The following is a 21,341-nucleotide window of genomic DNA, read 5'->3' as shown; positions in this document are numbered from 1 at the left end:
TACCTTAATTTCCACCTCCAAGAAATCAGTCTTCAGTTACTGGTTGCTTTTACATTATAGCTATTAAAAGGTATATTATTACATATTCATTGTAATACTTAGAAACATTTCAAAAGCAACTTTGAGCGTTTTTATTTAACATAATTTACAACTTTCTTGATGTAAAGAGTGATCAATATGTTCTTTTCATGAAATAATTTTAACCTTCAGCTCTAGCAAACGTACAATGAAACACTATTTGCATACATCCTAACTATTACTCAATCAACATGACACAATTTCCCAACTGAATTCCCATGCAGGTTTAGCTTTAAATGGTGGAATTTCTACCCTGACAATGCAGAGCAGAGAGCATTTCCTGCAAGATTCTAATCGCTTTCCCACCACGGAAAATTTTACCTTTAAATACTTTGAAGGCGACACATTTTGCTTTATGATAGGCTGGCAAGTTATCTTGCCAGAGTGCAAAAAATCTCCCCCTCCTATTTCTGAGCACCCTTGATTCCAGTTCTTCGAGTTGTGACACAATTAGTCTGATGCCCTGAGAGAAGTGGATGCGTCCAACTCAGTTATGGGGACAGCTGATAAAGAGACAGAAAGTCTCTCAAAAACAGGCAACAACCCTCCATGCTACTGGAGTGGGCCCATGGAACATAATCTCTCTTGTTGCCTTAGTAAAGCCTGTATCTTTACATTGTTACCTTTAAAATTGCTACAAGGCATTGTCCCATGAAATAATGCAACTTCCCTCATCCTGACAGCTCCCACTATCTCTTTAGAGAGCCAGGCTTAACTGGTCTTAGCAGTCTATTTTGTTTTTTGAAGTAAAGTACATTCAATCTTTATTCTGCACTTGGGTCATCTCCTCCCTCACCATGTCCTTCCCCTTTAAAGAGCCACTAGCTTGGGAAGTTAAAATGAATTACTGCAAAAGTCAAGGCATGTTTAAATGAGCATGTCAGGACTATTTTCCCAGATAAATGGGTTAAAACTGGAACAGTTCAGAGAGCACATTCAAGAAGGTTACATAAAGATATATTAGGCAATCCTTCCAATGCACAACCTACCTGTTTCTCAAAGATCTTAACCGTCTAGTTGAGAGATGCATTCTTGCTCTCTAGCATATTTCTGACCCAAGATTAAATGCTTCGCATGTAGACTAATTCATAATTTTCCATGAGTTTTAGAGCCATTTCATGACTCTGCAGTTAATTCAAAGAGAGCCTAGAGATTCCTCTTACTGTCTGTCATATGTAACATTTTAATCAACACCAAAATCAGTTATGCTGCTAATGCAGATGTTACAGATTTCAGTATTCCACCACCTACTGAAGCTGATTACTGGCTAAATCAGTAACCTATTGAGAGGCTTGATGGTGTAATTTAAAATTGACAAATACATTAAACATTAATTAAAGCTTTCCATTACAAATGAACTGTATGAAAATAACATTTACTTTCAAAGAAACAAAAACATGGGGAGAAGTAACTGTGATGTGATTAAAAAAAGAACTTATAAATACAATGTCTTTAATAGAAGCAAACTTAAATGCTCTCAGAAAGAAAACATGACAAAGTAATTTTTTTTTAAGAAAATTTAAGTGAAAATATGTAATTATGATACAAATCTGCAGTAGTGCACAGTGCAAGAGAAATAATTGCAGAACTACACAGGAAGGAAGGCACTACATTTTTTACAGATGTGGCACTTGAACTGCATAATAAGTATGCAGCATTAGCAGCTGATAGTTAACTGGCTTCTCCTGAGCAAATCTGCTCAGAACAAGCTGATATTTATCTAGGATTCCCACTCAGTCATGTGTAAGAGTGCTTAAATAAAGCTGAGCCAAAGACACAGTTGTTGTAATGGATGCCATGCCAATAAGCTCCAACAAAGGGCCACATAGTTAAACGTGAGCTTCGGTTTTGCTCAGTAAGAATTCAATTTACAATCTGAGTGAATCAATTTTTCATCTGAACAGAGCAGTTTAGTATTTTTCTTCCATAAGGGAGGCATGAACCAAGTGGGTGAGTCTGTGGTCTGGTCACCTCATCTCAGTGTATTTGCACTGTGCAGCCTCCTGATATTCCCCGCTTACTTGTCCTGGTACACAGCAAGCTGCACATGGACCAACCAGTACATAATCAGAAACGCTGCACAAGACAGAGGTTTAATTCCTTCCCTGCCTCTGCCACCCAACCTAGTTCTTGCACAAGCAAGATCAGTAAATCTGAACCTAAAAGGAGCTCTCTGCTACAAACAATCTAGAGAAATTACTAGCACTGACATACATTTGAAACAAAACATGATGTGACAGTTTGTAAATTCCAACAACAAAACAGAACAAAAACCAGTTTGATCTCTATTTACACTTACAACCTGGAAAAATGCAATATGGTTCCTTATATAAAAGAGATAAAAGCTTATCAAAGCAGTTTGCTTTGATATTTTGCAGGTAAAATAAGTTACAGGGTAATAAAACCCCCTCCCTTCTCTCTTTTAATCTATAAAGGTTTCTCCTACTCCCCTTTTAAATCCTGAAAGAAAAAAACAAGGAAAAAATGATATGCAGATATGCCACGTCTGCATTTGGAAGACAGGCTCATTTAGAGTGGTGACAGGTCTGCCTTTCATGATTATGAAGCAAGGAATGTGTGTCTTGTTTATTGACATGTAGTAGAAGCGCACTATCATACTAGGCAAGAGCTCAGATTTGTTAAGTACAAATACACATAAACAGCCATGTCTGCGAAAGAGAAAGACATCACAGTTAGCTGAGGAAGAGGTTGCTTTTAAACATGCCCAGTCTACTTCTAGGGCTTTTGGGTTTATTACTATGACCAGTTCCTCCTCCTGTCTCTCAGCAAATCCCTTATGTTTTAGCTGGTAAGTAGTAGTAGCAAGCCTGTTACACACAATCAGGAGAATTGACAGATAAGAGGTTTAGTTTAAGGATGTAATCAGCATGAGTAAACACTAGACTGACCCAGCTGTAAACAGTGGAAATAAATGATAATATTTGTCCTGGTCACCTACTGAGCTATTAGACACTTTTCACTATGTAACAATGTAAATATAATGGCTACAGTATATACAGCATACAGTGGTATCATCTGGTTTTCCAAGCAAGAAAACTGAGCTTTCAGTTGATCTTTATTAAGAACTAAAGTAATATCTAATCTTTTTTTTTTTTTAAACAGAGCTGTAGTTTGTTCAAATCAACATTTCATTAACTGTAAATGTCTGATCTGATATAAAATACCTCAAACAGAAATAAAGTATATCTGTAATATTAGATTATATTTTATTGAATGGCATTTCAGAACAGTTAACTATGAAATTTTTAAAAAATTGAGTGTTGAGGGAGAAGAACTGTGTTTCTTTCACATCATTTAACGAAACTGCAGGAATGCCTGGCTCCTTGAATTTGTATGGGAATCCCAAGCTAAATTTCCATAGTAACTTATAACCAAAAAGCAGTATCAATTCCCACATACACCATTTTGGCTATCCCAGAATTTTCAGACACAAGGATGTGAGACTACATTTTGACACCAACAAAACCTGGGATAAAACTGAAATTATAGCCCTAGGTATCAGAAACAACTACATTAACACATGTAATGCTCTTAAAACAGTATTCCTTCTCAATATTAAAGCATTTGCAGTTCTTAATGAGAAAGATGTCAAAGCTGTCAGAGATGTCTTTTTAAAATGTACATTTTTCTAGCACATCCACTTGCAATATGGTGCAAACGAAACCACTATGTCATATCTGACCATCCTATCAACTGCTTTATAGAACGTCATAAGCACTTTTACAGAATTATTACAAGAGACACTTGAGTGACATGCATCAGGCAGTTTAATTGGAGAAATTCTTTGCATTGGCTCTTCTTACACACCTTTATTCCATTTCTATAGACTGTAGAATCACCTTGTCATCTTTGCTGCCCTGGACTAAAGCTTAGCTATAATCATGGTTGTAACGAGATATAAATAGTTCCAGAGGAAATTAAACAACTGAAGGCCAAGTCTCTGGGGGAATGCTAAGTGTAGTAGGTAGTTGGCTAATTCTTCAGCACAAGCCCCCTTTTCAGAGGAGTGCGCCATGCAGGATCACAAAATGTGTCTTTGTGTCATTTAGACTTTGACAAATTCTTCACTTGGAAATTTTTTCCAAGTCAGGAGTGGGGAGGGGGCAGGAGTGGAGGTAAATGCACTTTACTTATTTCTCCTCTCTGCAATTGGAAAGAGGTAGGACATAGAAGAGCTTTCAGGCAGGTAAGTTTTTCTGATTAAGACCAAACTTTTTGGAGTAAATCGCACAAATGAGTCTGACAGAACCTAATTATTTTTCCAAAAGAACTATATTGGAGCAGGGGAAAATGCTACCAGGTAATGTAAAACTGAAGTGCCAGGAAAAGCAGCAAGGGATTATGATGCCCCTCATGTTAAACAGCTTAGATGACCCCAGTCAGCATAAAGTAGCTTTCCCAGAGAGAGAGCTTGCAGTCTCTCCAAGCCTCAGAGGAATCGCCAACCTTTTTTTTTTTTTTTAAACCAGATACACTCCATTTCATGGCCATCAAATCACTTGGCTGCACCCTGTAAGTGCCCCAAGCACTGAGGAGCCAGTAGTGTTCCTGGCGGCTGCAGCTCCCAGCACAGGACACTCCACTCTGCAGGCTATTCTGAGGAGGGGCCTTCACCAGGGAAAGGCCAAGGTATGTGGGCTCCCACGCTCAAGGCGTTTTTCACCAAAGCTAACAGACCAGTTTTTCCACGCCCTAAGGTGTCTGCCTGAAAACGGTTATTTACTGCGATATCATCTTGTATGCAACAGAAACAAAAGAGCACCTAAGGTGCGCACATCTCTGCCACAACCTGCTTGCCTCAGGGTTTCGTGTGCGTTTAGTGAGACCCTATGTTAGCCTTGTCACCGAAATGCAACTTTCTGAAATCCTCACTGTGACTACCATCACTCAAGGTGGTACAGCTCCCAGCCAGCAACTACAGAAGGATGAATTAGAGTGAATTCTTGCTTTACTCCCTCCTTCCAAGCATAGAAGGCATTAATAGCACAAGAACATGCTGCGTTCCCCCATCACCACTGGCATTCATTTAATTAATTACTAGCATGATAAGAACTGAAAAATAAGAGAGTTCAGAGAGGGAGACTTCCCAGCAGCTTGAAGAACAGTGTTCTTGTGTTACGGCATCAGAATTGATCATGCTTTCTTGAGTTTGTCAACCAAGAAACTGAATTTGATTTTATTATTCTCCCTAGATGTAGGTTCCAGGATGAGATTCCTATCAGCATTACAACCTAGTTATGAAGAGTTCCTGGCTCCAATAAACCAGATGAGGTTCAAGGGGGTTCTTCTGAGTCACTGCCCTTCTTGTATAGGTTCTACCTTCCTACCGGTCATATAGCTGCAAACACAGTGAGCTGTGACAGGCAAACAGTCCACCTAGCACCATAGTGAGTACCAACAACATTGAGGCAGAGATGCATATGCACATGCTTAAAATACTCTTTGAAAAAAATAATTTGAAGACATTCAAAGGGGAAGATGAGCTTCTTTGGACACTCCCTTTGTTTTAAATTTCAAGCTTTGCCAATCCCTCTCCTGTTGCACAGAGAAAAGGTTCCCAAACAAACTCTTCCACCAACAAAACTCACTTCAACTTCAGAACATACATATTCTGAAACATTAAAGAAACAGACTTGTACCAGCAGACTCATCAAGTCTCACAATGAAAGACTTTCTGTTAGGGAAAACTTTCTAGAGCAGGAGGAAGCAAAGGAGGAATTAAAAATAGAGGCAAAAATGCATGGTATGCACACAAGGGTCTGCTCCTGTGGCAAATTCAAGTGATAATGGAACTTACACTGGACTAGGAAATGGCCTGCTATTGAAAAATAAATGCCAAGACCGTTAACACAAACAAACGTCTACGTGAAACTGCGGATATTTATTTTGAGAATGGCAGCCCTGACTCTAATCAGATCATTTAATTCTGTTTACATGGTGACTATCATGCTAAATAATCCAGTTTAAAAATACACAGAAGTAACTGGGTAGACCTACACTGGAGTAAGAGAGGTCAATTCTCAATAAACAAGGTAGGAAGCAACAAGAGATTAAACATACAGCATAATATTCACATTGCTATATTTCATGTTCAATCATTGTAACTTATTTTACACTAGCATTGCTGATTCTGCTTTACCTATCACACTCGTCCCTCCATCAAGAGGCCTGTAGATGTTCGCAAAACATTTACAGTAGTTGTATCAATGCTATCAACAATCAATGCAATCAATAGTGCTTATAATATCATTGCTAATGTTCTGTTTGATTAGAGAACATTATGAATTCTGATTTTGTGATGCACTTCAATTGCCACAAAGTAAGTGAACTGTCTTCTTTAAATACACAGTTTTTGCACAATTGGCAGTTGTATCAACATCTGCAATAAGTTCCACAGAGAGATGTACTGACATGCTCCAAATGTCACTAGAAGTCTATCTGCGGTTTGTTAAGTACACATGAGAACAGGGAATGGTAGAGCGGCCTTAGGTCATGACAAACTAAGACATGAAGAGGGAGTGTTTGGAAGCCACATAACTTCAGTGGCAACAGATAATGCATGAGAAACTACTCCATCTTTGCCACTGGAAGCACCTAATACTGTTAGCATATTCTTCCAAATGAGGAATAACCTTTTCTTTTGACCATGTTATCCAACATATATGAAACCAAAAGTCTTAAAACACACCTTTCACCTTCAGGTTTCACACTCGCAGTATTCTACAAATTCCTGTAGCTCATAATGAAGACATTTATTTTAAAGAAGCTGTCAATAAATCAGTAGTTTAGTGTCCTCAGGAGAGGCAAATGGATGACAGAACATTAGTCCTCAAAGCCTCTGTTCAATTCATGAAGATTCAGTTTACCATAGTCACAAAACCTAAAGCAGTGGCTTGCCTTGTTTTATCTCAAATTCTACCAGGTAGGACCACTTCCTAATAAGTAATATTTTAAATTTGAAATGCATGAATAAAATAACCTGGTCCAAATGATTTAGTTTATTCACAAGAAATAAAAAGAAAAGCAAATCAGTCCCTTCTTAACGCACAGATATTGCTACATTCTTTGTGGGTTTGTGCATTGCATATAATTTTACCTGCTATATTCTCCACATGTGCAGCTGCCACGGGCAGAAAAAGGTTGGGTGAGCACTGTTTTCTAAGAAATAATTCAGCGTGCACAAGTATTTCAAACAGGCAGCTTCTCAATGGGCGAATACAGTAGTCAGACAGGCACTGTCACTATGAGAAGTCTATGTGAACTTTCCAGGCTTCAACATATGTAATCATCTTAGCAGTGGAAAATCATGACCTAATGAAATTTCTTGTGCCAAGTGAGTCTTTTGTAGCTGTAGCAATGAGTGCCTTTTTGTGTAAATGCTACAAAGCAAACAAAAATAAGAAACCAGCAAAGAAACTTAAACAGGAAAACTTCCCATATTTGATATACACATCAAATAACTCAATACATCCCATTAAATTTAAAAAAAAAAAAAAGACTTCTACTGAAGTTATTTGAAAAAAGGTTATATCTTCAGTGGATCTAACCTATGGCAGCATAAATTATGCATATGTGAATGATATAAATTATGGCAAATTATATGGAATGTATCATGTTTTGGTCACCATATTTAGATACTTAGAATTATGATAAGGAATAAACATTCAACACATCACATGCACCATGACTGAATGGTTAACTCAAGCATATGAATTCTTCCATGCCCACACTTCTTGTAATTCAGTTAACAATGTGACCATGTGAAAGTTGCAATTTCCCAAACTCACTTTGCTTTTGTTTTGTTTTCTGTCTACATGCTTACTGGAAAGAAAACCCAATAAAAACACACAGATGATATACATTCTAACATAATTCTGTAAAATAGTATTTTAATCCGAGGAGGATTAGTGTACTGAGAAAAATCCATATGATGTGGATCACACAGTTAACAAGTTTGCATGTGTCTGAAATTACTGCTTTATAACTGCATAATGAGAAGACAAAAAAATGCATTTATGTCCTAGGACACACAGACACCACATCCTTTCAACCCACTGCTCTTTTGTCTCACAGCTCTGTTAAACAGTCAGCTGCTGCCAGATGCTCTGGCTAGAAATGGTCACAGATGGTCAGTTGTCCAGTTAACAGATCAGAACACTCTCCTCAAATCTCCCCTAAAATAGTATCTCAGCTGTATGCAGCAGATGAGAATATCTGAGCATGGTTGAGAGGCCATTTGACCTAGTTAAGACTGCAGGTCAATTTTGATAATTTAGTCAAGATTAATTCTCCACACTACCCCTAAGTAAACTACCTCAACACACTTCAAACACTAAGTGTCAAGTCCTATATTACTTTTGCTGATTACATTATAGACCACATCTTTTTATGAAACAAATTCTCAGTTACATATAAACAGAAGCACCTTCTACCTAGGGATAATACCAACGCATCTGTACTAATATACATCACAAGAGCTACAGGAGGAAACAGACATGATCAATGGAAAGACTCCAATGGGACTCAGCAAGCTCTGTGTCCTAATCTTTGTGCTCAGTCCTGCAAATATTTACTAGTACTCCTTAAAAATATTAACAGGATAATAGCATGCACAAGGGCTACTTGCTACTACGGTGAGCAAGCAGTGCTTGTTGTGCACTATATCTCTGACAAAGGCTACAAATAACAGAGAAATAGGCTAGAAATACCAGAGAAAAATCTTTGGTATTTTGTATTAATCTTTCACTGTTACTAGATCAGGCATAAATACACAAAAGCTGAAAAAAATTAATATAAAACAAATATTAAAAAGACATGTCATTTACTAGCAGTATTTACTAACTATAAGTTCTGTATCTTGTGATAAGTAGTTGGGTGTCCTTCTTCCAACTTACACAAGATTTACGAGATCTTGTTATCTAAGTGTTGTGCAACATATTTTGGGAGAGGATTATTCCATCAGCAGCATAACTCAAGCTTACAAAGCTTATTGCTGGGAAAATAGATGGCCAAACCTAACGCTGTTGCCTTACAAGTCTAATGATTTAAGCTAAGATGTCCATTGACTTCACTGTCTTCCAGAAGTGTTAAGAAATATTTGGTATACTCACCTAAACCACTAACAGTATACTCAAGATCACTGGCGTCCAACAGAATTGGTCCGTTCTCCTGTTGGCCTTCTTCCTTGTAATACAGCTTGTACCCTTGAATAGTTGCAGTGTCCTCAGAGTCCTGCTGCCACTGTACTGTAATGGTTGTACAGTTCATCGGCTCCAAACGCAGCTCAGGAGACTTTGGTGCTGGTTTTAGAGAAATATATAATATTCTTATATTCTAGAAACAACTAATTTTCACGCAAAAATCTGGATGCCCATCAGTCCACAGTTCACTCAAGACTTTGATTGTAGCTCATCTATGTACTCACGTAATTATTTCTTTATTATGATGTCTGACTCCCTATAAGCTAATCTAACAACTTAATTTAGGATAAATCAGAATAGAAACATTTTTTAAATTCTGCATATTAATTAAATGTACAAGGTAGTTATTTTCAAAGAAAAATTAAAACTCTCCAAAGATAGTTATAAAATTACCTCCTGTTTTAAAGTGAGCCAGAGCAAATGTGATTAACAATAACAACACAGTTCATCAAGTGCTAATAATTTCCTGTAGTAGGAAAAACTCAGTGAAATCCAGAGTGGATGGATGTGGATTACAGCTAAGAAATAATGTTACAAATTCAAATCTAAATCTTTTTCAAGCCATTCATGCAAAGTTGAATGCTCTTCTGCATGACATTACTAAATAATAATGTAATCCAAAGCTCAATTATAACAACTTAAATTAGACTTCAAATATCAAGTCAATTTGCATATTCAAAATATATGTGCATTTTGTTTCTAATACAGACATACATGCATCAACTCAGATCCTTTAAGTACCTGTACACACTGCTAATATATAATGTCCCAATTTGCAGAAAGGTATTTTATACTGAACAACAATAGAGTTTGGGGTGGTTGGATTTTTTAATTCAAATTATATAAAACAGAAGAAAACTGTGTTATTGGAAACAAGTCTACAAGCTAAAACATTTCCGCAGTTCACAAACATGAATTAAAGTTTCCTGCCACCATGTCCAATATGTGAACATCAACATGTGGAAACAATCAAAGATTGATACCGAAAGAATCGATCAGCTTTTCCTTCCCCTGTCACATATAAGGCCTTTCATAAGACAGATTAGTTCCTCTTCAACTTTTGATCCTGAAACTATGTATTAATTGCATTAAATTTACTAAAGGAATCAGAATTTTTTGCAGATTATGCACAGAATCATGGTTAGAATACTATTTTCTAGATCACCAGAACAAGAACATGGAATGGGAAAACCTATTTCACATCCTTCCACTACCTGTCAGAAAAATTTGTAGCCTTCAGATGAAGCCTGTAATTGACCCCATCTCTAGGCTGCTGGTAACGTTAAGAATTACCTTTCACACTTGTAGCTTTGGGAGTCCGGTGGGAAGTCCACAAAGATGCCTCTCCCCAGCCAATCCTTGTTGCAGCAGTGATACGAACCAAGTAGACACTGTCAGGCCTCAGGCCTTCGAGGAGATACTCATCTGAAGTCCCTGGAAGCTCCAATACTTGGATTTTGGTCTCTGTGCTAAGGCGGAAAGACAGACGGTACAGAACCACCTGACCTCTCCTGTATTTTGTGGGAATTGGCAGCCAAGAGATGAGAATATCCGTAGGACTCCTGCTTGTCAAACTAATTTCAGGAGCTCTCAAGGGAACTAAAAATGAAAAAGACAAAGCTTTTGAGCTCAGGGAAAAGAGAGATGGAAAATTCTCATCTGACACTTTAGCCTATGATGAGGTGCCAGTAATGTAAGAGTAAACAATCCAAGAAGTTTTGTAGATTGTTTACTTTAAGGATAACTTGACACTGCTCATACTTCTCACCTTCTGCATGCAGTATAGCCTTAGCAAGCTCCTTTCTGTAAGGCCCTCAACATTTTCTTCTCTTACTGCTGCCAGCAGTAACCAAAGGCAATCAGCACCTTACTGTTCTGACAAACTGACTGTGAAGGTTCGATGCAGCAGCTTAAACTGAGAGTCTAAACAACAACCTGTACTGTTGAAGACTCAGTGCATGTTCTCTTCCGCCAACCATGTAATGAGGGTAGTAACTCCTGGCAAAGAGACAGGCAGACAACTGGAACTGGCAATGTTCCACACTGCCAAAGCTTAACCTTGTCAGAATTTATTAATCAGTTCTAATGAACTATACTAAACAGTTTGTTGTTGCCATGATGTTCAGATTAGCTAAATCACTGCACAGAAATAAGTCAGTAGGGTCTTTTATGAAATTCTGATTCTACTAACAAGCACACAGACAAAAAAAGTTAAATTTTTTCGGTATAGCAAATTTTATTCCAAATTTTCCTTCAAAATTTGCAAAAGATGCAGTGGATATGCAGTTTGATTCACGTTTCAGATGCCCAAGAGAGTCACAGAGACTAAATCCTAGGCTATCATCAAATTCTTAACAGTGGGAGAGTTCTTAAAGATCTAGAATAGTTATTTAGGTGATTTAATGAAACGTCTTTCAATGTAGAAAAAAAGACACCATGCAATATACAAAGTTGCCCTGTCAGAATGTTATTTTATTCTCATTCCTTTCATTAGGTGGCTCAGTCTTACACTGCATGTATCGAGAAGTCTCACTGACATCAATGGAAATTTGGGATCCTCAAGAGCTGTTAGCACTGGATTGCACATTTCTATTCAGTGCAAATAAAAATGTTCATGTAAGTGATTGGTATTTGTCTTACCATCTTCAAGGGTGTGCTGAGTCACATGATCTGACATCTGACTGGCTCCCAGAGGCATATAAGCTACAATATAGAAGGTGTAGTTGCTGGCTGGTTCCAAGTCATCAATAATGTAATGGGTTGTATCATTTCCAATGACCACTTGGTACTCTTCGTTATTTAAACCTGGCATAAAACAAGGGTTAGACAAACAAAAATTCCTGACAATCCCTAAACATCACAGTATCTTGGTTTTAAGATCTTACAAAGTTATTTCAGGTTCTTCCCCAGCCTACCTCTATTTTTTCAACCTACTAAGTAAAAGCTCTTTTATGCACAGGAGTAACTGTGTCTTGCTGTAGTGTAGATTATGGTGTTTCAGGATTTTCCTGAATACGGGACGCTGAATGCAATTCTAAACCCTATTTAGAATTAGTCACAACAAACTGTGCCCAATGTACAGTAACACAACAGACAAGCTCTAATAGCCTTATCATTCATACCAAGCTTCTAAATCTATTTGTTTAGAGTCAGGGAGGCTTTTTTCAAAACCTATTTACAGAGCCTTTCTATAGCAGACTGCGAGGAATGCAAGGGCTCCACTCCATCAAAAACAAAACAAACACACACACCCCCCCCCAAGAAACAAACAGAAAGAATTTATTCAGCAAAAGGATCTCATTTTAGCCCTGCAAATTCTATTAGATTTGATTGACACCTTTTTTTTCTTTAATTTGGAGAAAGGCCAATACGAACAGATCAGAATGAGCTTCAAAAATGTTTAGCTCCTTAGTGAGTTGTTTAAAAAAAAAAAAGAAAAAAATTCTCAGCAATTCACATTAAAATATGCATAGCAATGCATGCAGCAGTCCTTGCCTTTGTTCGGCTTTATTCCTATAGAGGAAGGCTATAAAGTGGAATAAGTGTGGTGAAAGCTGCTGTGTTAACGAACAATTCACACCAAGTGCATGTCAACTTAATCAAAACTCTGTAAGAGCCAGCTCCTCCTCTTCACAACTGAATTTATAAACAAAACGAAAGGCAAATTCCACCATTAAGTTTTCCCACATTTATGAATTAACTTGATAGCATTTTAATTAGACAAGATTACGAGCATCTCACAACAGACTAGTTAATGGCTTGTTAATTAGGAATTGCAAGGCACGATTTCTGACCTGCTAAACAAGATCCTTGAGCTCAAATTAAAAGGACTTGTCCTCTCATTGAATGGATTGCTAGGCCTCATGCAGAGGCCCTAATGAAACAGCCATAATAGAGAACAAGGCTTGCCTTCCACCACAATCAGTGTTCCCTTTGTGCCTTTTCTAAATCACTAACAAGGAATTAACACAGTCCAACATGCATGCTCATCAGACCCTTATTCTTCTTGCTACTATGACCCCTATTTGAATGTAAAATATTCTGCTTAAAGAAACAAAAAAACAAAAACACAAAAACCCCACCTGTTAGTTTCTTCAACTAACTTGATTAAAACACTAACTTTTTTTTTTTAAATAGGGAAGTGGACCTGAACCTGTTTTTACAGTGAACCACCAGAATACTCAAGTTGTGAAATTAAACGATGAGTGATGGTATCTTTTGTATTCAAAGCACCTACCACATTGTGAAGTCTACAGAAAAAACTCTACAGAACTGCATATGATTAGTGTATTATCCAGTTTTCCTTTCTGTTTAAAGTTTATGGAATCATAAGCATCAGTACAACTTAGGACACTTAGCAAGCACTGTTTTTTCTTTTGCAATAAAATGTTCCTTATTCACACTGACAAATGTGGTTCCTAACTAAAACAAGAGAGCAATATATGAACATAAATGTATAAAGTTACACATGACGAGCTTTAAGCAAGTAAGATATACTCTAGTTAAGTCAGATACATCTGAGATAATTTTTAATCTTCATTAGAGTCTGAAACAGGGTGTGAGGGTAGACTGGGGAAAGACAGGCTGAAAGGAATAATGAAAGCAATACATTCCTACAAACTATTTACATTAATACATAATTGTCCAGAATTCTTACAGAGTAAATAAGGTGTTGACAATGTCAACAGTCTATGTCAGCACCTCTATGGCCTGGTATGGTGTGAATGTCATCAAAAGATTCTCCTTAATATTTAATTTGCATTTCTTTAAATATAATTGCTTCTAAATTTAAGTTAGAGAAATGGCTGATGTGATACTTTCTCACAAAGGCATTTTCTAGGCTTTTAATAATGACTCTGATATGTGGGCAACATCCTCAGAAAGGTTTACAAGACTACCACTTAGAAAGCAGTTATTTTTACAGAAGTGAAGTCCACTAGCCTTTGAAGCTCAACATTTTTTCTACGAAACAAGACAAAAGTGTTTTCATGTCCTTATGCAGATCTTCTGGTACTACCCAATCATGTTACCAAAGAAAAAGATGCATGCAGATCACCTACATTTTGATTCCCACCACTGTAATTATTCCTCTTAACACAGCCCTCCCCACTCTCCCTGTGTGGATTTCTTCACTAATGTGAAAGGATGAACAACAGCATTATATTAAATAAAGTAAATATCACAAAACAGCCCAGAAAGATGAAAAAATGGGTATTTGAGAAAGCAAGTTCAAATAAATCAGTTTTTTTGTTTGGTTGGTTGCTTTTGTTTGGAGTTTGTTTTGTTTTTTAAACCAAGACAAGCTACAATCTCATTTCAGAAGATACAACCTTTGGATAAGCAAGCAAATGAAGCAGGGATTGCAAAATGATTTTGCAGAAAACACATTTTATAAGACACCTCCTTTCACTACTGTGCAAGGGTATTTCCTGCACAAATACACACTTCTCTAAGAACAGTTTTCCAGTTTTCTTTGAAGTTACCCGATCTCTGCTCTCTACACTGGCACTGGACATACAATTACCCAGATAACTTATCTAGTGTGACTTTATTCATATTAGCTTTAAGAGGGGGTTGTGAGCACAATACCTCTGTGACTGAAAGCGCAGGGGGTAATTTCCCCGCACCTCTTGTCCTCATTATCTTTTAAAACTCTTTCCTTCCTTCCTTCCTTCCGACAAAATTCTCCTGTGTCCTGAAATATCCCACTTGCAAAAACGAAGGCAGCTATTCCTGCATCAGTATTACAGTAATTAAGCTGTCCTTCCTGTCCTCTGCTTAGCAGATGGAAGCCTGGTATTCCACACAGAGCTGAGCATCTGCAGTCCTGTCCTTGAATAAACCACTTACTGAATAGAAATGGAAAAAGAAATCACTCCTAGAAAACAGACCTGCATCACAGCTTAGTTTAAGCCATGCACCCAACAAATTTTCAGGTCATTTGGCAATCACTTCTGCTTATAAAAAATGCCTGTTTTCTACCACCTTAAAGATTACATTAACTTAAAGCAATTACATAATAGTAAGGGCTTTTTTATAAGGTCTAGTTACTCATTTTTATTATAACTACCCATTCCCTTTTATACAGGAATTTATATATCATTTCAGAGACTAGGATAAACCACTCATGGCTATTTCAGCATATTTTAGAGTTTGAGTATACTTGTCTCATTATAGGGGACCAAGGGGTGAAAGGAGAGCAGATTTTACCATTCAGCCAATACTCATTCTAAGAGTAGTTAAGCCAATAAACTATCCATTATTCTACTCCAAAATATATGTAAGCCAGTAAAGTCACTAGAATTCAGGGATCTAGACAAAAGAGCTGTCTGGTGAAAAGTTCAACTCCGTAAGCCTCCAGGATTCTGTTGTATGCTCTGTCCTTCCCTGCCAAGCACACACACGGAAGAGCAGGCAGAAGCTCCTGCTGAGGACAGAGGGAAACCAAGATAGTAGTATGGAGGCCCCAGGTTTTAAAGCCCATTCCTAAATTCAAAGTCTGCTCACTGGAGCGATCAGACAAGGGTGAGTTGGAAGAACACTCAGTCCCACAAATGAGATGATGTGGCAAAAGCATTTTTCCCCAAGCATGCCTGTTGATTACAATATGCATGTATATGCCAGTATGCTCTGATGCAGCCCCGGTTATGAATCATTCAAATTTGACAGTGTTTGCAAGGACATTCAAGTTCCTACCGCATACAAGTAGTTAAACAGTATTTAAGTCAAACTGCTTACCTTCTGCTTTCATGTAATGCACGGAGTATGCAATCACTTTGTCTGAATTATACAGTGGCCTCTCCCATGCTAGCAGTATCGCTGAGCTTGACATTGTTTCAGCATGGACATTGTAAGGTGCACTGGGTCTGTCTTCTGACATAACTACAGTAAGCCTGGCCCTGGAGAGAATAGATCCCTGGCTATTCTCAGCCATGCACTGATAAATGGCATCGTCTTCAGGAATGATCTGGTTAATCACCAATTTACTAAATCCAAAAGGAAGAAAAAGGGGGAAAAAAGCTCACATTGTGGATAAACTTTGCTGTACATAATGCAACAACAGTTATGTTTGCCTCTGCTTCATGAGTTTAGTATAATTGACTTACACGCCACAAACTCTTCTATTAGAAATGGATATGCAGCTGTGAAATTTAGCAACTTGAAGCGTTCCTCAAAACCTGCTATGTTTATGCCTGCAAAGCCAGACACAGTGAAAACAAACCTGTAAATCTATTCCCTGCCTGCAAAAAGCACAACCTTAGGGTTGTATTTCTTAACCTACTCTTCAATATGAGCTGCTCACTATACAGAAGTAGTGAAATGGAACCTCAAACAACTAGCAAGATTCTGGTCTCTGCTACACTACTGTAAATCTAGAGCAGCTCTGTGGTGAAATCACTTCAGTTTCCCCTCCAGGTAAGGCAGGGATCACAAAAGCTTTGCTGAGGATTTTAGATATTAGATAGATGTTAGATATTTAGACTAATCTGCATTCCTTCTGCCACGGAAATGTCCATAACTACATTTAATGTCCAATTTCACGTTTACTTGAGTTACATCTTGTTTGGCTATATTTAGTTACTGGAATTTCATTCTTTGGTAGGACATCACTAGCACAGCTCTCATACAGCAATTGTAATCTTACCTGTTGTACATTTTTATTCTACCATTGGAGTGTATTCTCCTTCCATTTTTTAACCATGAAATTTTGGGGGCAGGATTTCCTTCTGCCTGACAAGCAAAACGAGCAGTACCAGCTCTAGGCCTTGTTAAACTTTCTGGCCATTCCGCAAATGAAGGTGGAGCTACAGATAAGTAACAAGGGGAAGGAAAAACAAAAACAAATCAAGCCCCCACAAATGCAAGGACAGTCAGAATAAGAATTAATTTTCCACACACAAACCTCTCTCCTCAGGCCACTCAAATACACATATACCCATGCAGAAAGCACATTCCATGTAAACAAAGCACATTTGTTTAAAGATATGTACTATCTGCAGAGATAGCAACATTTCTACACATTTTTGTTCATGCATTTATGAGTACAAACAAATCAAACTCCAGCTCACAAAGCATACATATATATTACATATTTCTACTTTGTTACAGGACTCTTTTCTGTGTTGAAAGCTTGTCTTCCCAGAGCAAACATTGCACCTGTGTATCTCCAAGTGCAAATGAACTGCTAGTTTATAACTCAAACGTTGAATATCTGACACTTCTCATCTAAGTCAACAGACAGAAGAAGGCAGCCACAGTTCTGTGATCTGTTTCATCTCTGCAGTCTCGCTACAGCCCTTGGTACGCTACGTTTGAGATAAAAATTCAGCCCAGTACATAGCACAGCTCAAGACAGACACAAGTTGTTAGAACACAATGTAGAAGCCAAAGCAGGCTCACCCAGCACAGTGAGAGTTGCCATTGCTACCGTGAAGTTTCGTGTGCCTGGAATAGTGGCTCGACAGACATACACGCCTGCATGCTGCACCTTTACGTCAGAGATCATGAGATTCCCATTTCCAAGGACACGGGTATTGAAGACGTCGATGGACTTATGGTCTATTCAAGAGAGTAGAGAAGTGTGGTTATAAGGCTGTTCAATGTATCTAAATAACTTATCTAAATAGGGTTGCCTAGGCAGTAATCGCATAGATTAGAGTTTAAAAGTCAAAAGATGCAAAGGGAAATCACAGACAAGCTTTCAGAGGTTTCCATTTTGCATTTGCTTTGCTCCTCACTCTAGTTATCTGACCATTCAGATGGCTGGGTCTCACCGCTTGGTAAGTGGTTTATATCTGAAATTCACCATCATAGCTAAAAAATTAATGCCATTTTCCAAGTTAGCCTCCCCAATTGCCTTGCACTATGATTCGGTTCATCACTACCAATATCAACATCATCTTTACAAACAGGGATTATCTATCTCCTTCTGAATTATTCTGGGGATAAAATGAGTGTATTTGATTACAATATATTTTCTTCTATTTTCACAGCAAATGCTCTATGACTGTTAGGTAACTTTTTTCTTACTTGTTTGTCTACAAGAGCCACTGAATCATCCAGGAAATATATGTTTATTTCTCCCACTTTTAGAAATAAAAATGTAGGAAAACTTTTCATACTTCTACAGGTACAGTCCTGGCTTTCACATTTAGGTACATGTCAGAATAAAAAGAGGTAGTTTTCATGGAAAAATGTGATGTGCTGATGAATGTTATTATTCTTATTGCATTCCCTCTCTTCTCCCCTTCTGGGCAGGCTACTTGGGGTTTGACTATACCTATCCATAGTCCAAATGGCCCATTAACACAAGGTCCAAATCACATTCACATACTGCTGAATGTGATTCAGAGGGGGAGAAACATTTACAGGATTGTTTCATAGAATGCAACCACTCCAACCTTCCCTAACCCACCATTGATTCTACTCCGAGCCACAGATCCCTGGAGATCACCACCCTACCCGGCACTTTGCCCACACTGCACTGGGGGCAGTGTGGGACTGACAGCAGAAGAGGGGAGTCCAAAGCCTCAGAAAACCTCAGGGCTCCTTAACAGCAGTATGGAACTATGCAACTAAAAGTGTTTCACTTATACCCTAACCTACTAATCATTACCTACTACATGAAGCCTCAGAACAGTAACCTAATTGCTGAAATCCTTTCTTTCTATTTTCACTTCCTCTCCACGGGCTGAAGGTCATATGCTGTAATTTTAAGACCTACCTAACCGGCTCCATGAGATGATTGGCTTTGGATTCCCTGTGGCTACACACTCCAGTATGACAGTTTGATGAAGAGATGCCGTAATGTTTTGAGGACCAGCTATTATAGATGGCTTGTGAAAAGGCTTCAAGTCTGAGGCTTTGAAGGAAAAAAAAAATTAAAAAAATCCAAGAAAGTGAGAACAATTAAACAAAAACTCAAATATGAAATAAAACATGACTTTTTTTTAAGGATGCTTAAAATTAAATTTATACCAAAGCCTTAGTTCAGTAATTGTAGAAACTTACACTGAACAATATTTTAGACATAAGATACAAGCAAGCAAAATTATTATTTGGGTGAGTGGTTCAGAGGACAGTTACAGCTCTTCAACACATGTAAGTGTTTTTGCTATAATGTAAAAAATAATATAATGCCCTTGAAAAAAAAATCTCACATGGTGAGTACCTGGAATAACACTCAGCACTGCCTCAGCACTTTTACGTCTATTGGCTATTGTTGTGGCAACACATCGATAATTCCCAGCATCCTTCTGTTCAACACCATAGATCTGAAGAACTCCTGTAGGTAGAGCGGTTATCCTGTCACAAAGACAAGAAAAGAAATGTAGATAAATATTCAGCCAGTGAACACAATCATGGAACAAACTACTTGATTTACAAACAGCCATTGCTACACTGATCGGGGAACAGCAGGCTGGACACTCAAAAACATTCTCTGTACATGACTCAACTCCCTGCATGTCTGAACTACAGGCAAGCTTCCCCTCAGCACCACGATGAGAGCAGAGGAATTTACTTTCAACAAGCAGGTCTTTCTCACCCTCAGAAGGAACCATACCAACCTTCTTACATTCATACTATTTAGGTTGGCTGGTATTTGGCAGCAATTTCTGATATACTGGCATAACTGGTATACAGTTCCCAGAAACCCACCTATGCTTTCAATTTTTATGTTTCTCTTTTTACCTTCCTTCACATGCTAGGTATCTTAGACATGTTCAACAGAAGTTACATGTTGAGAAGATGGGAGTAGGTTCCATCAATACAACCTGGGCAGGGAAAGAATCTAGCAGGGAGCAGGCTGTATGCTTCAAGTTAATCAATTCAAGTGAAGTCCCCCCACGCAGAATTTCCCTAGCATGAAGTGTTTTAACTCAATTTTCTGTACAGGTAATTCTTTATTGGCCCTCTAAAGAAAAACAGGTTCAGCATCAATTCTTCTGTGAAAGCAATCCCACTAGTTCAAACCACCCCCACAGCCAAAGTCCATCTATTCTGTATCCCACAGCAATTCCCATTCCTGAGGATGACTTGCATACAAAATTCTCCAATGACAATTCATAGGTCAGCGATTACTGTGTAGGCAATAGCAGGTGATTCTGGTCTGCACTCATAATACCTATTTAAAATTCATTAACAACATAACTACTACTAGCTATTTAATAATTGACATACTATACACATGGAACCTTTTTTATGTAATGGCATTGCAAGTATTCAGATTTTCTTCTTGTAGCAGGCTCAAAATTATGACAGAAAATAAATGACATTCTAAAATGTGTAACTCTATATACCTGTCCATAACTAAAGGTAAAGTTGTTCGATTCACTTCCCATGTCACAGTGGCAGGAGGGTTTGCTGTTATTTTACAGGCAAATCGAGCTACTCCACCTTCTTGGACCTCAGTTGAAAGTGGCTGGACTTCAAATGCAGAAATGGCTAAAAATAAGAGAACATCAAATTTAAAGGACTAAGGTGAGGAAAAATTCCTGGCTAAACCAAACTCCAGATCATAGATCAACTTGCAAAAATACCCAGAAATACTTCAAATACTCTTCTTTTCTACATGCCAAGATAGATACGTCTAATTACCTTGTCAACTTTGCTCGTTGGCATGGTTTCAGTGGTTGAAGGTTTACTTAAAATAACTTTGCTTTAACCTAATTCAGTAAAAAAAATGTTTCAATGAAAATGACACTCTCAAATAGAATTAAGCATACAAATTGACTGGCATGCAGCTGGAAAGCATATCAATTATTAAACTACCGAAATTCGTGTCAATTCAACTAGTTTAGGACTGACCCCACTATACTTAAAAAAAAAAAAAAATCTAACTGCAATAGAAAATTTCCAAAACAACAATCAGTTCCTGACAGTCATATTTTAGTCCTTTAATAATACTTTAGTAAAAGCATTTGGAGAGTTGTACAAGTTCATGTTTGATAAGAAAAAGAAATCAAAACCAAAAAAGATCTCAAAATAAGTTTAATCACGTGAGAACACTTTCATCCCAACAGTTCGAGCGGTCACTGAGCA

At 37.8% G+C, this 21,341-nt stretch overlaps 1 protein-coding gene across 1 annotated transcript in view; it reads right to left on the bottom strand.

Annotated features, from left to right (window-relative positions):
* PRTG (protogenin) overlaps positions 1 to 21,341 on the bottom strand; it is an 88,227-nt gene that overhangs the window by 30,116 nt on the left and 36,770 nt on the right. The window contains 9 exon segments of the mRNA XM_075505968.1: positions 9,210 to 9,398; positions 10,593 to 10,898; positions 11,940 to 12,104; positions 16,038 to 16,285; positions 16,945 to 17,104; positions 17,700 to 17,858; positions 19,024 to 19,161; positions 19,471 to 19,604; positions 20,600 to 20,744. Coding sequence (XP_075362083.1) covers positions 9,210 to 9,398; positions 10,593 to 10,898; positions 11,940 to 12,104; positions 16,038 to 16,285; positions 16,945 to 17,104; positions 17,700 to 17,858; positions 19,024 to 19,161; positions 19,471 to 19,604; positions 20,600 to 20,744 — 1,644 coding nt within the window.

Source organism: Mycteria americana, chromosome 6 (genome assembly GCF_035582795.1).
Source record: "Mycteria americana isolate JAX WOST 10 ecotype Jacksonville Zoo and Gardens chromosome 6, USCA_MyAme_1.0, whole genome shotgun sequence".
Taxonomy (NCBI): domain Eukaryota; kingdom Metazoa; phylum Chordata; class Aves; order Ciconiiformes; family Ciconiidae; genus Mycteria; species Mycteria americana.
The sequence above is the reverse complement of the archived record's forward strand: the minus strand, read 5'-3'. Positions and strand labels throughout refer to the sequence as shown.